The sequence below is a fragment of the Bos indicus x Bos taurus genome, chromosome X, assembly GCF_003369695.1.
Source record: "Bos indicus x Bos taurus breed Angus x Brahman F1 hybrid chromosome X, Bos_hybrid_MaternalHap_v2.0, whole genome shotgun sequence".
Taxonomy (NCBI): domain Eukaryota; kingdom Metazoa; phylum Chordata; class Mammalia; order Artiodactyla; family Bovidae; genus Bos; species Bos indicus x Bos taurus.
The window spans coordinates 16,481,575-16,501,413 of NC_040105.1; the positions used below are offsets into that span (position 1 = coordinate 16,481,575).

The following is a 19,839-nucleotide window of genomic DNA, read 5'->3' on the forward strand; positions in this document are numbered from 1 at the left end:
CACTCAGCTGGTTAGTGGCAGAGTCAGAATTTCAGATCTTTTGCATCCCAGGTTAGAGCCAGTCCCATATCTGCTATCCCAGTCCCATTATGCACTGCTCTGACTGGTGTTTCATTTTCCATCACAAGACAGGGATTAGGGAATGGATTGATTGGACAGTTGCATTTTTTAAAAGATACATCTTGGGCATTTATTAATATTTCCAGACTTTTCCCACATAGCACCATTGGTAGAAGGAAAATCCAGGCTCATACATTTCCATAGCATAGGAAATTTCATTAAATTGTCTTTAATAGCCCGATTGAACCTAGAAAGATTTGGCCATCATTTAAAATCGGGGCCACATTTTCAAAACCATCCTCTGTTTAAGACAGTATTAGGAAAGGGAGAGAAATTATGATGAACCTTTACCATTATTTTAATTTCCAGCTGCAGTTTTTTTACATGCACATCTAAACATGCTCATGGTTCTTAATGTGCATGAAATATAGGTGTTTTAGTCTACATTTATATTATAAAAGTTAACCATGTATGTACTTATATTTTTATATGCAGTGAAAATATCTTTCTGTGGCTTTTACATGATATATCGAGTGTTATCTTTTGCTGTCCAACTAGAAGTTGGTTATATCTTTGTAACCTCAACTCTTAATATGCTGAAACCAATTCATTTATTAGCTTGCTAGCTACAACACTTCTGACTACCCAAAGCTTTGAAAGACAAGTCATCCTGAAGAGAATTAGGAAAACAAAATAATTAAAAATATATATTTAACTAATAAGTAAAGTTCTTCCATTTTTATTTCCTTAGATTTGGAGTGAGAGCAATGAGATTTAAGTATGAAGTAGTATTAATACGCTCTTAATATTCTTGTTGTTGTTCAGTCGCTAAGTCATGTCCTACTCTTTGTGACCCCATGGACTACAGCACATCAGGCTTCCCTGTTCCTCACTATCTCCCAGAAACCTGAGATACTGGGGATCCTTGGGATCTGCCTTGAACTAAGAACCACTCATCTCTGCAGTCCCATTTTAAGGCTGCTCTCCTTAAATAGGAGCTTTTCAAAGCTCCTAATGTGAAATTGGAAACAATTTAAAAGTCACATTTTTTCCAAACTACATTTTTCTATTTGACACAATTTTGAAAGCTCCTAAAGATGAAGCCAGTGAATCTCTTGATTTCCATATTGCTGAAAGTTCCACAAATGGCTTTTGCCGACTGGTAAATCTCCCAGTGACCAGTGCTATCCTTGCCTTGCTGATCACGGAAAAGTTCCAGGGTCTCTGTAGGATCCAGTGGCAACAGCACATAGTAGTGAACATTAAGAACAGCAGCAGCAACCCCTCTGGACATTCCTGTAGCTCTTCATGGTCTGTGGAGCACCTTGGCATCCATCATCTCCCCATGTCCCCCTGAAGTGGGTGGAGAAGTTTGTATTATCCTCACTTTGCTGATGAGAAGATCATCACATCTCACTTTGATGAGCTCAAAGTGGTGGGTCCTTTTCTGGGTTACCCAGCAAGAAACAGTATCAAGGTGTCAAAAACAGCTCTCCAGAACTTTCTTCTACCGTAGCCCATATGAAGTGCTTACTTTTGGCCATATGAGTATGTTTTAGCCAAGATCTTTAACACGGGTGACTTTAACCATGAGGGATGTTGTTGTAGATGAGGGCTTGACAAGCTCTTCTTTAAGGAACAGGATGATAAACATTTTGGTTTTGTAAACCATATGGTCTCTGTGGCCAACTACTCGGCTCTGCCCTAGTAGCTCAAAAGCAGCCCTAGACAATATGTAAATGAGTTGAGTTCAGTTGCTTAGTCATGTCCAACTCTGTGACCCCATGGATTGCAGCATGCCAGGACTTCCTATCCATCACCAACTCCCGGAGCTTGGTCAAACTCATGTCCATTAAGTCAGTGATGCCATCCAACCATCTCATTCTCTGTCGTCCCCTTCTCCCACTCTCAATCTCTCCCAGCATCAGAGTCTTTTCCAGTGAGTCAGCTCTTTGCATCAGATGGCCAAAGGATTGGAGCTTCAGCTTTAGCATCAGTCCTTCCAATGAATATTCAGGATTGATTCACTTTAAGATCGACTGGTTTGATCTCCTTGCTTAATATTAATATTGTAGTCATTTTATAAATAAGTGCTGGTGATGTTATATTTTTATTTTGTTACTCCCATAATAATTAGACTTACCTCTTGTATATGTTTGGTTAATTTTGTTTGTAGCATTTGGGGAATGTAGCAACTGGGGAAAGTATTCCTAAATTAAATTACATTTGGTAATAAAGTTGGATATAAGGAATAAAAGTTTATGATCAGAGCTTATGAAAGACAAATATTTACCTAGAAATAGTTATCCAAATATGGCTTTTGAATATTCACATATTTGCTCTTGTTTTTAAATTAATGGCTTCATATATTTACATGATTTCTTGAGTTTTATAAAGCAATGCTTTCATTTTTATTTTTGCTAATAGTCTCATTAAGAGAATGTCAAATATCTACTCAGAATTTTTAAGTTTCAGATTCTACTGCATGTCCTTGAAAACGTGGCTTTAAAAAGCTGTGCATTTAGCAATTGAATTTAATTATTGAATGCCTACTATGCAGCAGGTACTATAGGAGGCATTTAGGGGTTTAATGATAAATAAGTAATATTGCTGTTCTTCTAGAGATTCTCCTAGTGTAGGCAGTAGAGTACAGTACAGTTTTGAAGTGAGATAAAGTTGAGTTTGAATTCCAGCTCTGCTACTTGGTAGCTGGACAACTTTGTAAGTTACTTAACTACTCTGAGCCTCATTTGTAAAATGAATATGGTGAAAACAATACCCATCTCATAGAGTGGTTATCAGTTCAGTTCAGTCGCTCAGTCGTGTCCGACTCTTTGCGACCCCATGGACTGCAGCACGCCAGGCTTCCCTATCCTTCACCATCTCCCAGAACTTACTCAAACTCATGTCAATCGAGCCGGTGATGCCATCCAACCATCTCATCCTCTGTCATCCCCTTCTCCTCCCACCTTCAATCTTTCCCAGCATCAGGGTCTTTTCCAATGAGTTGGTTCTTCGCATCAGGTGGCCAAAGTATTGGAGTTTCAGCTTCAACATCAGTCCTTCCAATGAATATTCAGGGCTGATTTCTTTTAAGATCGACTGGTTTGATCTCCTTGCAGTCCACAGGACTCTCAAGAGTCTTCTCCAACACCACAGTTCAAAATCATCAATTCTTTGGTGCTCAGCTTTCTTTGTAGTCCAATTCTCACATCCATACTTGACTAGTGGTTTTAGGATTGAACAAGATAGTTCATGTAAACCCTTAGTCTGGCACTTGGCACAGAGTCAGCTAAGCACAGCATAAATGGCAGGAATGAATAGGAAATCGTGACATTGGATGCTGCCCCCTATAGGAAAAGGGATGAAGTTTCCACAGGGTGCTATGGAAACAAACCGTCTCTTGAATTAATATCATCTTAGGATAGCAACCCAATGCCCTGAGAATGCTTGGCATGTATCAGCAGTATTTCAGGTTTTAAATTCTTTTGTACAAAGGGCATTTTCTTGTTTCCTCCTGAATACTGATATTTTTCATTTCATTTTCAGGTGATTTGCATGGGAAGCTAGATGACCTTTTTCTGATCTTCTATAAGGTAAATTATTGTTTTGCTAAATATTTATTTACATTTTTGTTGGGGGAAGGCAGGACTACAGCAGATAACAGTATTAGTTTTATTAGGGATATGTACAAATACAGATGTAATAGGATATTTTTTATTCAAGAAGTTGAAAGTTTTGTTGGTTTTTTTCCCCCACAAAAAGAGTTAAAGATTTGAGTATCTGTTTAATATTAGTATTATCTGTAGATCCATTAGGATTTGTGCCTGATGGTATTTATGTTCTTTATTACTTTGTAAATGTGTAGATGGCACAGGATGGAGAGGGGAGCAGTTTTTTACTTTATTGTTATTTTGTTCAGAAGTGAGCAGGCCACAGCAGTCTTCTCCTCCAGTGCACACTAATTGTGCATGAAAGGAGTCCCCCATAGAAAGTTCCAAACTGCTCTCTTCTCCACCCTGATTCACCACTGCTGGGCTCGGCTGCTCTTCCAATGCTGTGACTCCTTTTCGTTTGAGTGTTGTTTGTGGAAGCCTGCACAGAGGGCACAAAGCAGCTTGGCTGGCATGGAGTTTCTGTGCATCTCTTTGATTGAATTCATTTCTCTCTCTGAGCTAGCACTGCAACCTAAATATTTGCTTATGGGATGATTAGATATAGAAAATTGATCCTGAGGTAACTTCTACCTTTAGAGTGGTGTCCCCTTCATCTTTCTTTTTGATCGGAACGTCTTCCCCACAAGATAGCATGTCAAATAATTGGTCACAGCATAGGTATCTCAAATAGCCTGAAAGAAAATATAGTCTGATTATTATGACGGGAAATCAGTTTTACTCTTTGGGGACTGTAAGAGCTTGAGTAAGCCACGTAACCTCCATGACCCTTAATTCCTTTTTTGCCTACAATATTCTTTTTTTTTTTTTGAAACCTCCCAGTACTGCCTGCCCTGCACAGGGCCAAGTAGGCAGATTCACTGATGGGGTGTCACTGGCAGGATCTGGGGAGCAGCTGTGCACAGAGGCCTCTCCCACTGGTGAGGCAGGAGATATGAAGGGTGTGGGGACCCTAGTCCGGTGCTGGGACTGCAGAAGCAGAGCCCTGGGACTCTGTGCCGTGGCCTGAGCTCTGATCACACTCTGTCTGCACAGGAAAGGGACTGGCTGGCAGCCCCAGCCTGGCCCTTTTCTCCCCCTGCCCTGAACTCCCCTGGATTCATGACCTGGACCTCTCCTCTTTCCACAGCTTCCTCCTCTCAGGGTCCTGGCCCCAGTCGGTCCTGACGCAGACACTCAAGAGTCTGCAGCTCTGGGACAGAGGGTCCACATGTACTACTCTGGAGTCAGCAGTGATACTGGGGGTTACAGCCAGGTGTGCTGGGTCGCCCTTGGGTCAGTGGCGCCCAAGGCCTACCCAGCACCCCCAGGGCATAATGTCTTCCTTGCCCTACAGGGTCCCTCTCCATTTCACGTCTGGCCACTGGCCTCCTCCAGCTGCAGCTGGAGGACTCACTCTATTGCCTGAGTGCTTGCTTTCCAGGAGCACCTCACTCCCAGGGGTCCCACACTTACAGAGAAGGCTCGTCACCCAGCCCTTGCCCAATACCACAAAGGGGCCCAGTGTCTGGGATCTGAAACCCGCCTCCCAAGCACAGGTTCGGAACCTCACCGTGGCTTCGTGAATGGGTCCCCAACTCGCCGAAGCTGCCTCTTCTAACACAACAGCAGGACCAAAGCTCTCTTAGGAAAATGACTTGGGAAACTAAAGGGTGCTCATCCTCCTCCTGCCCTGAGGGCCTCAGGCCCCAGATGCTACCCAGCGCCAAGATGACCAGAACGGAGTGGACACCAGAGGTGGCCAAGGGGATCAGCTTACCTCAAGATGACTTCCACCTGCACTGGTTCAGCTCACAATGGCCTCAGGCCCTCACACACCTGGTTTCCCTCGTCTCCTATCCTCTAAGTCACCCGTGTCCACCCGAGCCTGAGAGCAAGAACCAAAATGCTCCATAAGTAAGAAGACGGTACGTCAACATGCGTATTTAGGAAGCCTGAGAATACACTGAAAACCGGAGAGCCGACTCCGCCACGTGACTGCACGTCTCCTCATCTCCAAATCTGAGCAATTTCTCGAGGGCTGGACCAGCGGACGATGGAAGCCCCGAGCTGGTGCTTGGGTCAAAGTGCCCTTCCTCTAAGGACACTGACCACCATCCCGCAGCCCCATTTCGGTCCCTTGCTTGGCCCACCACGCCCTGGCACCTCCAGAGGGGACCCCACGTCCAGTGCCAAGCAGCGGCAGACCGTGGTTCGCTGCATTATTGCATCCACAGCGCGGTCCCGCGGCCTCTTTCTGGAGCACGTGGCCCCAGCTGGCTCCTCCCCTGCTTCAGCCTTCACTCCAGCCCGCGGTCCCATAACTCCTTTTAGGGCAGCAAATAGAACTGTGGGTCCGTGGGGGCGAACAAGGGACTAGCTCAAGCTCACCTTGAGGGAAAGCTGGGAACCCGAGGCGGGAACTTACGGTTTGTGCAGCTGTGCCTCTCCACGTGCAATATTCTTTTTTTTAAAAAATATTATTGAAATATAGTTGGTTTACAATATTGTTTTCAGGTGTACAGAAAAGTGATTCATATATATGTTTATGTATATACGTATGTGTATATGTGTATATATACATATATACATATGTATGTGTATTTGTGTGTGTGTGTGTATTCAGTTGCTCAGTCGTGTCTGACTCTTTGTGACCCCATGAACTGTAGCTAGCCAGGCTCCTCTGTCCAGGGAATTTTCTAAGCAAGAAAACTGGAGTGGGTTGCCATTTCCTACTCTAGGGGATCTTCCTGACCCAGGGATTGAACCTGAGTCTCTTGTGTCTCCTGCATTGGCAGGCAGATTCTTTGCCACTATGCCACCTGGGAAGCCCATGTGTGTGTGTATATATTTATCAGGGAGCAGGCTTACTGGGGTGAAGACCCAGGAAGTAGGATGGTTGAGAAGTTGCAAGGGGTATAGTCCTAGGAGATGAATGGGTCCAAGGTGGAGTCCAGAATGTCGGTGGTTGAAGTGAATGAAAGAGAATATTGGAGATGAGGAGATCAAGCACGTGAATAGCAGGTGTGGTGAGTGAGTTGGCCACAGGCCTGAGAGATAAAAGCAGGAGAGGAAGTTTAGTCAGAGCCTAGAAGGACGAGAGGCTTTTATCCAAGACTGGCAAAGTGTTGGTCTGTTGGTGGCCCTATGGAGCAGGTGAACCCTCTCCAGCTCCTGACCCTGAGGTCTCCATCCTGGGGAGGAATGGGTCCTTTCCTTCCAGAGGCCTGCAGGAGTCAGGAGTCCAGCACCGTTCCTAAGGGAGGCCAAGATTTCCAGAGGGATGTCTTGCTGAATGAGTTGAAGGCAGAAGGGAGTTCATTTACACAGTTTGAGGAATGGGATTTGTTTAAATCTACACGTAGCACCATATAAATGTTCAGAAGTGCAGTCTTGTTATTTTTGACGATTACAGTCTGAGGATGGAGGAAGGGTGGAGGCATGTGGGTAATAACCACAGCAGAATATCTGATAATTATTTCTCTGGAGGTTTGGGGGAAATACAGAAAAGGGAAAATAGTTGAGTAAATTAAATGGGAAAAGTGACTTCCTAGGCAATTAGAAAAGAAAATTTCTCAAGAGGTAGTTGAAGATACTAAGGTGTGATCAGGGAAGGGACACTGGAGTACACAGACACGAGAAGAGAATGTTTCTTTAATTTCATTGGCAAAACTAAATGGAATATATAAAACTGGAAAGTTCTAATGTAAAGACTGAACAGGAGGAGGTGGGTGGTAAGAAGTACTATAAAAAGGACTTAAGGTGAAATTATAGCATTCACATGAAAACAAGAAATATTTTGAGAGTTAACCAATGATGGTGTTCAGGAAGTGGAGATTGAGAGCCCAGTGATGAAAGAGTAAAGCTCTGTTATTTGGGATAGATTTGAGTAGAGGGAGGTGAGAGGAATATCTGGAAATAAGATATTTGGAAAGTAGAGCCATGAGTTAGAATTTTAACAGACTTGAGTGAGGAGCAGATAAAAAGTACCCTGGACATGGAATAAACTACATGCACCAGAATCTTGAAATTGCCTGGTTTAAAAAAGACAACTAAGGGGAGAGCCATTGATGACAGCAGGCTTCCATCTTAAGAAACTGAAAAGATGATGCAATTAATGGTGTCTGAGAAGGGAGAGTGACCTGGTGGCCTTGCGAGGATGGTGAGACACTTAGCTTGTGGGTAAGGAGTGTGCTAAGTTAGAGGCCAAGGAAGGAATGGGCAGGACACAGACGCATCTCAAGAAGCTATGCTGTATGGTGATCTGTAACTTGTGACAGTCAGCAATTTGCCTTTTCTGTCTTACTTTTTATCCAAAGTTTAAATGAGTAATGGTGGTAGATCACACAAGTAGAGTAGGCCTAAAACCATGAACAGAAATTGTTCTGGGTACAACGTTTCTACCTGAATACAAAGGACAGTGATATCCACCTGTCCAAAGAACAAACTCCCATCTTATTATCACTCCTATGGTTCCAAGTCCAGAATTAAGTAAAAAGGGTCTCTGAACTCTTGAAATCACTGTCAGAAATCCAGTGAACTTTACTCACGGGATGAGCTCTAGGCCCTTACTCAATGCCCAATGACCATATATCTGCAAAACCTTATCTGACACATTATTCCTGTAAGTTTGCCTGTCTGGTTACCCACGCTGCCACAGATTAGGGAGTGAGAGGGGAAAGGAGAAGTGAGATAGAATGAGAACGATGAAAAATAAAATTCTTTCTGACAGTACGAGGAGATCTAAAACTATCAAAATGAGGTAGAAATGAAGCAGTAACATTAAGTGTTATGGGGCTGTGTGTCGGGAAGAGCTCCGTCCTGAGCCCTTCTGAGGGGATGTGCCTGAGGGGATGCTTAGATTGATGAACCTGCATGGTCAAGAAAGTTTGAAGTTCTATGATGTACACTCTGTTAAGAAGTAGAGAGACCAAATGGCCCATTTTCAGAACTCTTAGCCAGAATGGTTAAGTAATTTAAAAATGTATTTTAGCTTTTAAAGGAATAAACTTCATTGATCTGGAAAATTCGTTTGAGCAGTGCTGCAGTATGAGGAGTGTTGTTGGTTCTTAGGTACAAGATGAGAGAGCATGAAAAAAAGAAAGATCAGGTGAGGAAGGAGTAATAGGCCAGGAAAGCAGATGAGGAGGAAAGGAAGAACACCTTAAAAATGAGGAGAGAGGTAGAGAGTGGTGGGTTTCTCTCGAGGCATCAGATGCAGAGCTTGCCTGCATGAGGATTACAGCAAATGCTCACTGTGACCACAGCAGTCACTTGATTGCTTCAGGAAAAGGTAGAGTTTCTGTGATGGTGACTGGTTCTTGTTACTCAGTGCATCAGCAATGTGTTAAAGCCCAGTGATAGGTAATGCCCGCATGTGACGCTCTCCTCTGGTTCATTCATGGGAGCACACAGGACTAAGGCACCTCAGTGTAAGCCATGGGCTCACTCTCTTCTTTCTAGAAGCAGCTAGTGACCAGGCTTTAACTCATCCTTATTTAACTTATTATTTAATTTATTAAAAGTACTTTATTATTAATTAAAATTGGTTTATTTTATTTAAGTTCTGGTTGAACTTGAATTTTAGGGAATAGTTTGGAAACTATATCCTGTGGGAGATTTTTTAAGCTATAAGTGGCCAAAGCTTATACTGTACTCTAACTTTTTTCTTTCCATCAACCTAAAAGAGAAACCAGGAAAAACTCAGGCTTTGAATTAAAACATAATTGTAATTCATCTTTCAGTTGGTGTTTTGCTAGACAGTTTCTCCCTCATCATTTCTTTTTTATAGTATAGAGTGAGTAGGCTGCAGGGCTGGGGCTGGTCCAGGGCCAACACAGGGCATAGCCTGAGAGGGAGAGTTACAATGTAGGGTCGCTGAGATGCCTTGCCATATTACTCTTTTCATCCAAATGACTGGTTCAGTTTAAGACTTCTATTTGTTACAACTGATCATATGCAGAAGTGCATCTGTCCACTAATTTACTCATTCAGTAAACTTTTATCCAGTCCCTACAGTGTTCAAAGCCCTGTGTAAAAACTGTGGGAAGATACAAAGATGAGTATAAATTTCATTTCACATATATTTATTAAATACCTATTATAAATGAGATACTGTGCTATGTTGGTGATACAGTATGACTAAGATGCAGCTTTTGGCCCCAAAGGCATCACAGTTTAGTGGGGTAGGTCAACCAATAAAAAGACAAGATAGTTCAGGGTAGGACATGTTATAATTGGGGTATGCATGTTTCCAAGGGAGCACATTGGAGGGGCACCTAAGTCGTGGGAGACTTTCTGGATAAGGTGACATTAAGATAGTCCCTTCACAGAGTTTTAGTAATTTGGTAAGTGCCTAATCATGAAGGAAAGTTTTGAAGAATCAGAAAAGATTAATCCCACACCCTTTTTGTGGTGTGCTGCAATAAATGATGGAATTTGTACAAGTGATCATTTTTGTTTTGACATTTTAGTTTCTTTAATATTTGGTTATCCTTACAAATTGTATAATTTAGCACCTTAAGACCAAGCTAGACAGTTTCAGCTCACAATCCTATCAGGTTTTAAGGAATTCCTTTGCATGCCATATGATTAACCATGATACACCTTTACTAAAAGAGTATCTCAACTTTATATGGCTTTGGATATCATCAAGTGAACAGATTTACGTGGCATTACTTGTTGTTCAGTCGCTAGGTTGTGTCTGACTCTTTGCAACCCCATGGACTGCAGTATGCCAGGCTTCCTTGTCCTTCACTAATTCCCGGAGTTTGCTCAAACTCATCTCCATTGAGTCAGTGATGCCATCCAACCATCTCATCCTCTGTCACCCCCTTCTCCTGCCCTCAACCTTTCCTAGCATCAAGGTCTTTAGCAGTGAGTCAGCTCTTCACGTCAGGTGGCCATAGTATTGGATCTTCAGTATATATCCTTCTAATGAATATTCAGGGTTGATTTCCTTCAGGATGGACTGGTTGGATCTCCTTGCAGTCCAAGGGACTCTCAAGAGTCTTCTCCAACACCACAGTTCAAAAGCATCAATTCTTCAGCGCTCAGCTTTCTTCACAGTCCAACTCTCACATCCATACATGACCACTGGAAAAACCATAGCTTTGACTATACTGACCTTTGTTGGCAAAGTGATGTCTCTGCTTTTTAATATGCTGTCTAGATTTGTCATAGCTTTTCTTCCAAGGGGTAAGCGTCTTTTAATTTCATAGCTACAGTCACCATCCATAGTGATTTTGGAGCTCAAGAAAATAAAATCTGTCACTGTTTCCACTGGCATTAGTTAGGTCCTATTTTTAGACTTTATTTCCTGAAAAGGTTAATTTTAATCAGCACTCTCGCTTAATTGAAGTGACCAATTTGGAATTCTTCATTCAGAACTTTAGCCTTGCTAAAATTACAAGACATTTTTCCTCATTGAATAGAAAGCTGGAAATTTTAGACTAAGTATTGGAAAGTTAGTTTGTTAAACTGATGCTGTCTGTGGAGACCTCCTGCAGTTGAAAGAGAGATGTACATGGACAGAGAGAAGCTAATTGCTTCTCAACCCTGCCGGTGTCATACTGATGCGGTCCGTGGGAGCCACACAGCCTTGTTTTCCTTTTCTTTCTCTCTTCCCCACCATCCTCCATCCCACCCCTTATGACCCAAATTTGCCAGCTGTGAAGGTCATTAAATATTTTCTTTTTTCTCTGTTGCTGATATGCTTCCTACTGCCACAGCAGTCAATTCTTTACCCTTTAAAATTAAGACAGTATGTTACAATCGGAACAGATCTCTTAAATACAGTTTGCAAATGAAATAAAAATTAAAATAATGTGGAGTTGAGGTCCAGAGGTTATTTGATGTGCTTTGGGAAAATGTCCAAAAAAATTGCAGTTATTTCTAGATGTCTTATGTAAAATATATCAGAGGGAAATAGGACTCTCTATCTCTACTCAGTTCATTGTGGTCTGCTGCTTTTCCCCCTGAAGGTCATCTGATGCTGTGCAGAGTCGTAGTTAACCCTGGGTTTTCTATATCTGTCAGTGTATCAGCTGCGGAATAAGCCAGAGAGTTTGGTTTACTGGAACTGAGTGAAGGATGGGTTCACTCAGCGGCAGTAAGTCCTCTTTTGAAAGAAATCCAGAGAAGCCTCAGTAACCAGAAGTCTAAATATCCTAGAGACCCACGTCCCAGAAGACTTAGATCATCTTTTTATCTGTTTTCCAATTCTCCTATTATTCTAAGACTAAAATGTATTTGAACTCAGACTGTGTAAAGTAATACAACTAGTCCTGGACCAGTTGTGTCTTAAGTGCAGATCCTATACACCCAAATAAGTCTTGCCTTTGCCTTCAGAGGCTCAACACTTAACAGAAGTTCAGTATATAATTAGGACTCCTTTTAGAATCACTTTCAGAGACAGTGACATTTTCTACTGAATGAGCTTCATTATCACAAACCTTATTCTTTTGAAGACATGTGATTTTTTTTGAAAAGGTTAAAGCTTATTGGGTGTCAAGTGTGCTATGTAAGGTGTATGGCTTAGCTGATCATTACTATTTGGGACTTAAAATTAGCTTTGACTAAAGAAATTCACTATTCATGGCTCATAGAAGAGGTGAAATACCTGTAAACGAAGTTGATTTAACTGGAGATGAATTCTACTGCCAGAAAATTGGTCATCCCAGTGAAAAATAGTTTACATCTTTGTTCAAATTTTGGCTGCTGTTTTTCTCAAATTTTTATACTAAGGTTATACTGATCTTATCAGATAAATTGGAGAGATTTACATCTTTTTCTGTGGTTTAGAACTTAAATCCCTTGTGCTCAAACTTAGCTAAACTTTGTAATCACCCAAGGAAATAGGAAAAAAAAAAAAACACCAAACTACTGAGAGATGTACATCTCCACTCCCAGAGATGCTGATGGACACCTAGGAATCATCATGTGATTCTAATATGCAGGCAAGGATGGGAATCATTGGTTGAAGGAACCTCAAACTATTTGCTTAAAAAAAAAAAAAAAAAACTATTTGCTTTTGAAAATGGAAAGAGAGCTCTGCTATAAAGCCACATGCAAGTCTGTTCTCTATGTCTGCATCTGCATTGCTGTCCTGCAAGTAAGTTCATCAGTAGCATGTTTCTAGATGCCATGCTGCTAAGTCACTTAGTCGTGTCCGACTCTGTGTGACCCTATAGACGGCAGCCACCAGGCTCCCCCGTCCCTGGGATTCTCCAGGCAAGAACACTGGAGTGGGTTGCCATTTCCTTCTCCAGTGCAGGAAAATGAAAAATGAAAGGGAAGTCACTCAGTCGTGTCTGACTCTTCGCAACCCCACGGACTGCAGCCCACCAGGCTCCTCCGTCCATGGGATTTTCTGGGCAAACTATTGGAGTGGGGTGCCATTGCCTTCTCCGTCTAGATGCTATATATATATATGCGTTAATATACGATATTTGTTTTTCTCTTTCTGACTTACTTCACTCTGTATAATAGGCTCTAGGTTCACCCACATCATTAGAGCTGACTCAAATGCGTTCCTTTTTACAGCTGGAGAAGGAAAGGATGGGACAGATTGAGAGAGTAGCATGGAAACATATACATTCAGATCAGATCAGATCAGTCGCTCAGTCGTGTCCGACTCTTTGCAACCCCATGAATCACAGCACGCCAGGCCTCCCTGTCCATCACCAACTCCCGGAGTTCACTGAGACTCACGTCCATCACCAACTCCCGGAGTTCATTCAGACTCACATCCATCGAGTCAGTGATGCCATCCAGCCATCTCATCCTCTGTCGTCCCCTTCTCCTCCTGCCCCCAATCCCTCCCAGCATCAGAGTCTTTTCTAGTGAGTCAACTCTTCACATGAGGTGGCCAAAGTCCTGGAGTTTCAGCTTTAGTATCATTCCCTCCAAAGAAATCCCAGGGCTGATCTCCTTCAGAATGGACTGGTTGGATCTCCTTGCAGTCCAAGGGACTCTCAAGAGTCTTCTCCAACACCACAGTTCAAAAGCATCAATTTTTCAGCACTCAGCCTTCTTCACAGTCCAACTCTCACATCCATACATGACCACAGGAAAAACCATAGCCTTGACTAGACAGACCTTTGTTGGCAAAGTAATGTCTCTGCTTTTGAGTATGCTATCTAGGTTGGTCATAACTTTCCTTCCAAGGAGTAAGTGTCTTTTAATTTCATGGCTGCAGTCACCATCTGCAGTGATTTTGGAGCCCAGAAAAATAAAGTCTGACACTGTTTCCACTGTTTCCCCATCTATTTCCCATGAAGTGATGGGACCGGATGCCATGATCTTCGTTTTCTGAATGTTGAGCTTGAAGCCAACTTTTTCACTCTCCTCTTTCACTTTCATCAAGAGGCTTTTTAGTTCCTCTTCACTTTCTGCCATAAGGGTGGTGTCATCTGCATATCTCAGGTTATTGATATTTCTCTCGGCACTCTTGATTCCAGCTTGTGTTTCTTCCAGTCCAGCGTTTCTCATGATGTACTCATTACCATATGTAAAATAGATAGTGGAAATTTAGTGTATGACACAGGAAGCTGAAAGGTGATGCTCTGTGACCACTTGAAGGGGTGGGATGGGGTGGGAGGTGGAGGGAGGTTCAAGAAGGAGGGGACATAATATACCTATGGCTGATTCATGCGAAGCCAACACAATATTGTAAAGCAATTATCTTCTAGTTAAAAAAATAAAAAGTTGCCCAAAAAATGCTTAAAAAAAATGCTGTATGCAGCCAATGCACTTTTTTAGTGTTCTATTTCTTTTGAATCAGTTTTCAGTCATTTCAGTCTGCTCAGTTGTGTCCGACTCTGCGACCCTGTGAACTGCAGGATGCCAGGCTTCCCTGTCCATCACCAACTCCTGGAACCTACTCAAACTCATGTCCATTGCGTCGATGATGCCATCCACCCATCTCATCCTCTGTTGTCTCCTTCTCCTCCTGCCCTCGATCTTTCCCAGCATCAGGGTCTTTTCAAATGAGTTGGTTCATCGCATCAGGTGGCCAAAGTATTGGAGTTTCAGCTTCAGCATCAGTCCTTCCAATGAATATTCAGGACTGATTTCTTTTAGAATTGACTGGTTGGATCTCCTGGAAGTCCAAGGGACTCTCAAGAGTCTTCTCCAACAACACAGTTCAAAAGCATCAATTCTTGGCGCTCAGCCTTCTTTATGGTCCAACTCTCACATCCATACATGACTACTGGAAAAACCATAGCTTTGACTAGATGGACCTTTGTTGGTAAAGTAATGCCTCTGCTTTTTAATATGCTGTCTAGGTTGATCATAGCTTTTCTTCCAAGTAGCAAGCGTCTTTTAATTTCATGGCTGCGGTCACCATCTGCAGTGATTTTGGAGACCCCCAAAATAAAGTCTCTTACTGTTTCCATTGTTTCTCCATTTATTTGCCATGAAGTTATTCGACCAGATGCCATGATCTTAGTTATCTGAATGTTGAGTTTTAAGCCAACTTTTTCACTCTCCTCTTTCACTTTAATCAAGAGGCTCTTTAGTTCTTCCTCACCTTCTGCCGTAAGGGTCACATCATCTGCATATCTGAGGTTATTGATATTTCTCCTGGCAGTCTTAATTCCAGCTTGTGCTTCATCCAGCTCAGCATTTTGCATGATATACTCTGCATAAGTTAAATAAGCAGGGTGACAATTTACAGCCTTGATGTACTCCTTTCCCAATTTGGAACCAGTCTGTTGTTCCATGTCCAGTTCTAACGATTGCTTCTTGACCTGCATACAGATTTCTCAGGAGACAGATCAGGTGGTCTGGTATTCCCATCTCTAAGAATTTTCCACAGTTTGTTGTGATCCACACAGTCAGAGGCTTTGGCGTAGTCAATAAAGCAAAAGTAGATGTTTTTCTGGAACTCTCTTGCTTTTTCGATGGTCCAGCAGATGTTGGCAATTGGATCTCTGGTTCCTCTGCCTTTTCTAAATCCAGCTTGAACATCTGGAAGTTCACAGTTCATGTATTGCTGAAGCCTGGCTTGGAGAATTTTGAGCATTACTTTGCTCCGGGTGAGATGAGTGCAATTGCACAGTAGTTTGAACATTCTTTGGCATTGCCTTTCTTGGGGATTGGAATGAAAACTCCCCTTTTCCTATGGCCATTGCTGAGTTTTCCAGATTTGCTGGCATATTGATTGCAGCACTTTCACAGCATCATCTTTTAGGATTTGAAATAGCTCCACTGGAATTCCATCACCTCCACTAGCTTTGTGCATAGTGATGCTTTCTAAGGCCCACTTGACTTCACATTCTAGGATGTCTGGCTCTAAGTCAGTGATCACACCATCATGATTATCTGGGTCATGAAGATCTTTTTTGTACAGTTTTTCTGTGTATTCTTGCCACCTCTTCTTAATATCTTCTGCTTCTGTTAGGTCCATACTATTTGTGTCCTTTATCAAGCCCATCTTTGCATGAAATTTTCCCTTGGTATCTCTAATTTTCTGAAGAGATCTCTCGTCTTTCCCATTCTATTGTTTTCATCTATTTCTTTGCATTGATCACAGAGGAAGACTTTCTTTCTTATTTCTCCTTGCTATTCTTTGGAACTCTGCATTCAAATGGGTATATCTTTCCTTTTCTCCTTTGCCTTTAGCTTCTCTTCTTTTCTGAGCTATTTTTAAGGCCTCTTCAGACAACCATTTTGCCTTTTTGCATTTCTTTTTTTTGGGGATGGTCTGCCGGGGTCCAGCCCCGGTGGATCCAGGGAATTCAAAGCGGGGACGGCGTCGGCGAGGATCAGGAAACAACTGTTTAATTAAACTTTAATTAAGGATATAAAGAGTAATAGAATAAGGATAGCTCAGTAGGAAAATTCAGTGAAGAAAGAGGCTGAATAATTCAGCCAGAAGGTAAGAGAAAGAACGACATGGTGAGACCAAGTTTCGGTGAACAAGGCCCGCACTTTATTTTCCAAAGTAGTTTTTATACCTTAAGTTATGCATAGAGGATAATGGGGGAAGGGGTAGAGTCATGCAGCAAGCCAGGCTTTCTTCCTGCAAACTTATCATATGCAAAAGCTTAGGTGATTTGCATCATCTTCTGGCCCGGAGGCCTGTTAACATTTTAAGACCCTTTCTTCAGAAAACTTATTTTTCTCTAAAGGTGATTGGTCAGGAGCCACCCTCCAAAAGCATTAGATAAAGTTGCATTCCTACAGAGCAAAGGTGTGGTGGGCTATAACAAGAAAAAGAATTAACTCAAGGGTTCCAGGTTACAAACATTAAAGCTACTATTTACACAAATTATATTAATCAATACACTGCCAGGGACACAGCAGGTAAGGGATATGGAAACTTAGCAGCAAACATTGGCCCAACAAGTGAAAATCCCTTCACCAATACAATTTCTAATCAATCTTTTAACTACTCAAAAGAATCTGTGTTGGGACAGTTTAGAACATCTCCTGCCTCTCACAGTTGGGAGGCTCTGAACAATCATATGTGGCCGGAAAAACCTATTCAGGCAGGCTAGAGGATTTCCAAAGGAGTTTGTAGGTTAAACACTGTCACACCCAGGAATTATTAACTGGAACTGTAAGCTAACTCTTTTTTCAGAGAGAGGTAGTGGGGGACAGCCCCCTGTAAAGTCAGAGGTGTAGGTGAAAGCACAAAGCAGAAAGTAGGCAGACTCTGGTTTTGGGGCTAGATGCTCGAGAATTTCCTGGGCGGACTCCTGAAGCTCAATCCCGCCTTTGCGTATGCCGAGCCTCCTTCCTCATGACCTTTGTCATGGGCAGAGTTCCTCACGCTGGCTCCCGGCAGTGATAGAATTCCAGTTGAGCTATTCCAGATCCTGAAAGATGATGCTGTGGAAAGTGCTGCACTCAATATGCAATATGCAATATGCACTCAATATGCAATATGCCGGCTCCCGGCAATGGTCTTTTTTTTTTTTTTGAGAGGGAGTGAGAATTTATTAAAATAAACATAAGCCCCAACTATTTATATAGAGTACAAACAAGTGGAAAATTCCAGTATTCATCCTAGGGGCATGGGACTTTGTAGTCCATTTTGAATATCACTGCCTTCTGTACAATGTCACGAACCTCTGTCCATAGTTCTTCAGGCACTCTGTCTATCAGATCTAATCCCTTGAATCTATTTGTCACTTCCACTATATAATCATAAGGGATTTGATTTAGGTCATACCTGAATGGTCTAGTGGTTTTCCCTACTCTCTTCAATTTAAGTCTGAATTTGGCAATAAGGAGTTCATAATCTGAGCCACAGTCAGCTCCCGGTCTTGTTTTTGCTGACTGTATAGAGCTGCTCCATCTTTGGCTGCAAACAATGTAATCATTCTGATTTTGATATTGACTATCTGGTGATGTCCATGTGTAGAGTCTTCTCTTGTGTTGTTGGAAGAGGGTGTTTTCTATGACCAGTGCGTTTTCTTGGCAAAACTCTGTTAGCCTTTGCCCTGCTTCATTTTGTACTCCAAGGCCAAATTTACCTGTTACTCCAGGTATCTCTTGACTTCCTTCTTTTGCCTTCCAGTCTGAAAGGTTGTTGTTGAATCACGTGAATACACCGGGATTCTTGGCCCCTGGAGGAGAAGAATTCAATCCGGGGCCAGAGACGAGGCTTGACCGCTCAGAGCTTTTGTGTAATAAAGTTTTATTAAAGTATAAAGGAGATAGAGAAAGCTTCTGACATAGGCATCAGAAGGGGGCAGAAAGAGTACCCACTTGCTAGTGTTAACAATGAAGTTATATACTCTCTAATGAATCCAAAGAATGTCTGGAGGTTGTAAAGACCTCATCAGACCTACTCCCATAATTTACATTTTAAGGTAACACTGTCCTCAGGCAAGATACATCCTTGTAAAGACCAGGTCTACTCCCATAATTAACATTTTAAGATAACAGAAGGTTTAATCCAAAGACTGTCCTTAGGCAGGATACATTATTGTTATATAATCCTAAGGAATATGGAGAAAGAAGAAAAGTTTGTCCTTTCTTCCTCCTTGAGAATTCCAGACCCTTCTCTCTTTGGGGACCCCTAGACTCCCTATCAACCTGCCTAGGAACTGACTCTCTCATTCCCCCCTTTTCTTTTAGGAGAATTATGTTGCCTAGGGAAAAGGGGCGTCGTTTTCGTTCCAAAACTACTTCCGAGCTGATAAGGGGCGTTGTCCCTAAATTGGTGAGGCAACATATTCTCCTAATCCTCATATTGAGGATATCTGATCCAGGGGCCCCAAATAGTAGTTGGAGGAAGCTACAGCAGTAGCAGGAGTTTGAGCAACCATTTGTAACTTAAAAGTTTTCATGCGGCTAGAAACAAATCCAGTTATACAATTACAGATGCAGGGAGCAAACAGCAAAAACAAAACACCAGAATTATTGTAATTAAGATAGTTGTCCACCATGGGGAACTAGTTAATGTCTCCCAAAGTGAGGCAATTGAGGAATCAAAATTAAAAGTCACATTATGTCCATAGTTAGAGTACAAAGTTGCACCAGTCCATTTTAGGGTTGGTAGATGTCATCAGATGAAGAAGAGGCATCGCATGTGATTGTTGTCCAAGGTATTCACAGACTTGGAGAAAGTCTTTTTCTTGAAGTGGGGATGTCCACCACAGGAAGCCTTCCACTGACGAAGAGGGGAGCTCTCTGCAGACCCAGCAGTTAGACCGATTGTGGAATGTAGCATAGGAGTGAGCCCAGGACAGGAATATATTGTCTTGAGGATACAACAGCAGACTCAGGATATTTGGAGTCAGCAGAAGTAGACTCACATAGATTATCAGGCCCATCTGCTGCCCTTTGCTTAACTCTAGAGCTCGGGTCAGGGCCACAAGCTCCGCTAACTGAGCACTGGTTCCCTGGGGGAGAGATTTTGCTTCCAAAACCTGTTCAGCAGTCACCACAGCATAACCTGCTTTACGCTTTCCATCCTGAACAAAAGAACTGCCATCTGTAAATATTTCCATGTCAGGATTGTCTAATGGGGTATCCTTTAGATCCTCCTGAGCTGCATAGCTCAAAGTTAGGAATTGAGAACAATCGTGATCAGGTGTTTCATTTTCCTTCTCAGGCAGGATTTAAATTTCCACAAACTTTAAGCTTAGTTACTGGTCCTTCTAACAAC

At 42.3% G+C, this 19,839-nt stretch overlaps 1 protein-coding gene across 8 annotated transcripts in view; it reads left to right on the forward strand.

The window, feature by feature from the left end:
* The window catches only part of PPEF1 (protein phosphatase with EF-hand domain 1), a 157,448-nt gene that overhangs the window by 89,385 nt on the left and 48,224 nt on the right, over positions 1 to 19,839 (forward strand). For all 8 annotated transcript variants that reach the window (XM_027534408.1, XM_027534407.1, XM_027534413.1 and 5 more), the window contains one exon: positions 3,610 to 3,656. In XM_027534408.1, coding sequence (XP_027390209.1) covers positions 3,610 to 3,656 — 47 coding nt within the window. The remainder of the gene's footprint in view (positions 1 to 3,609; positions 3,657 to 19,839) is intronic.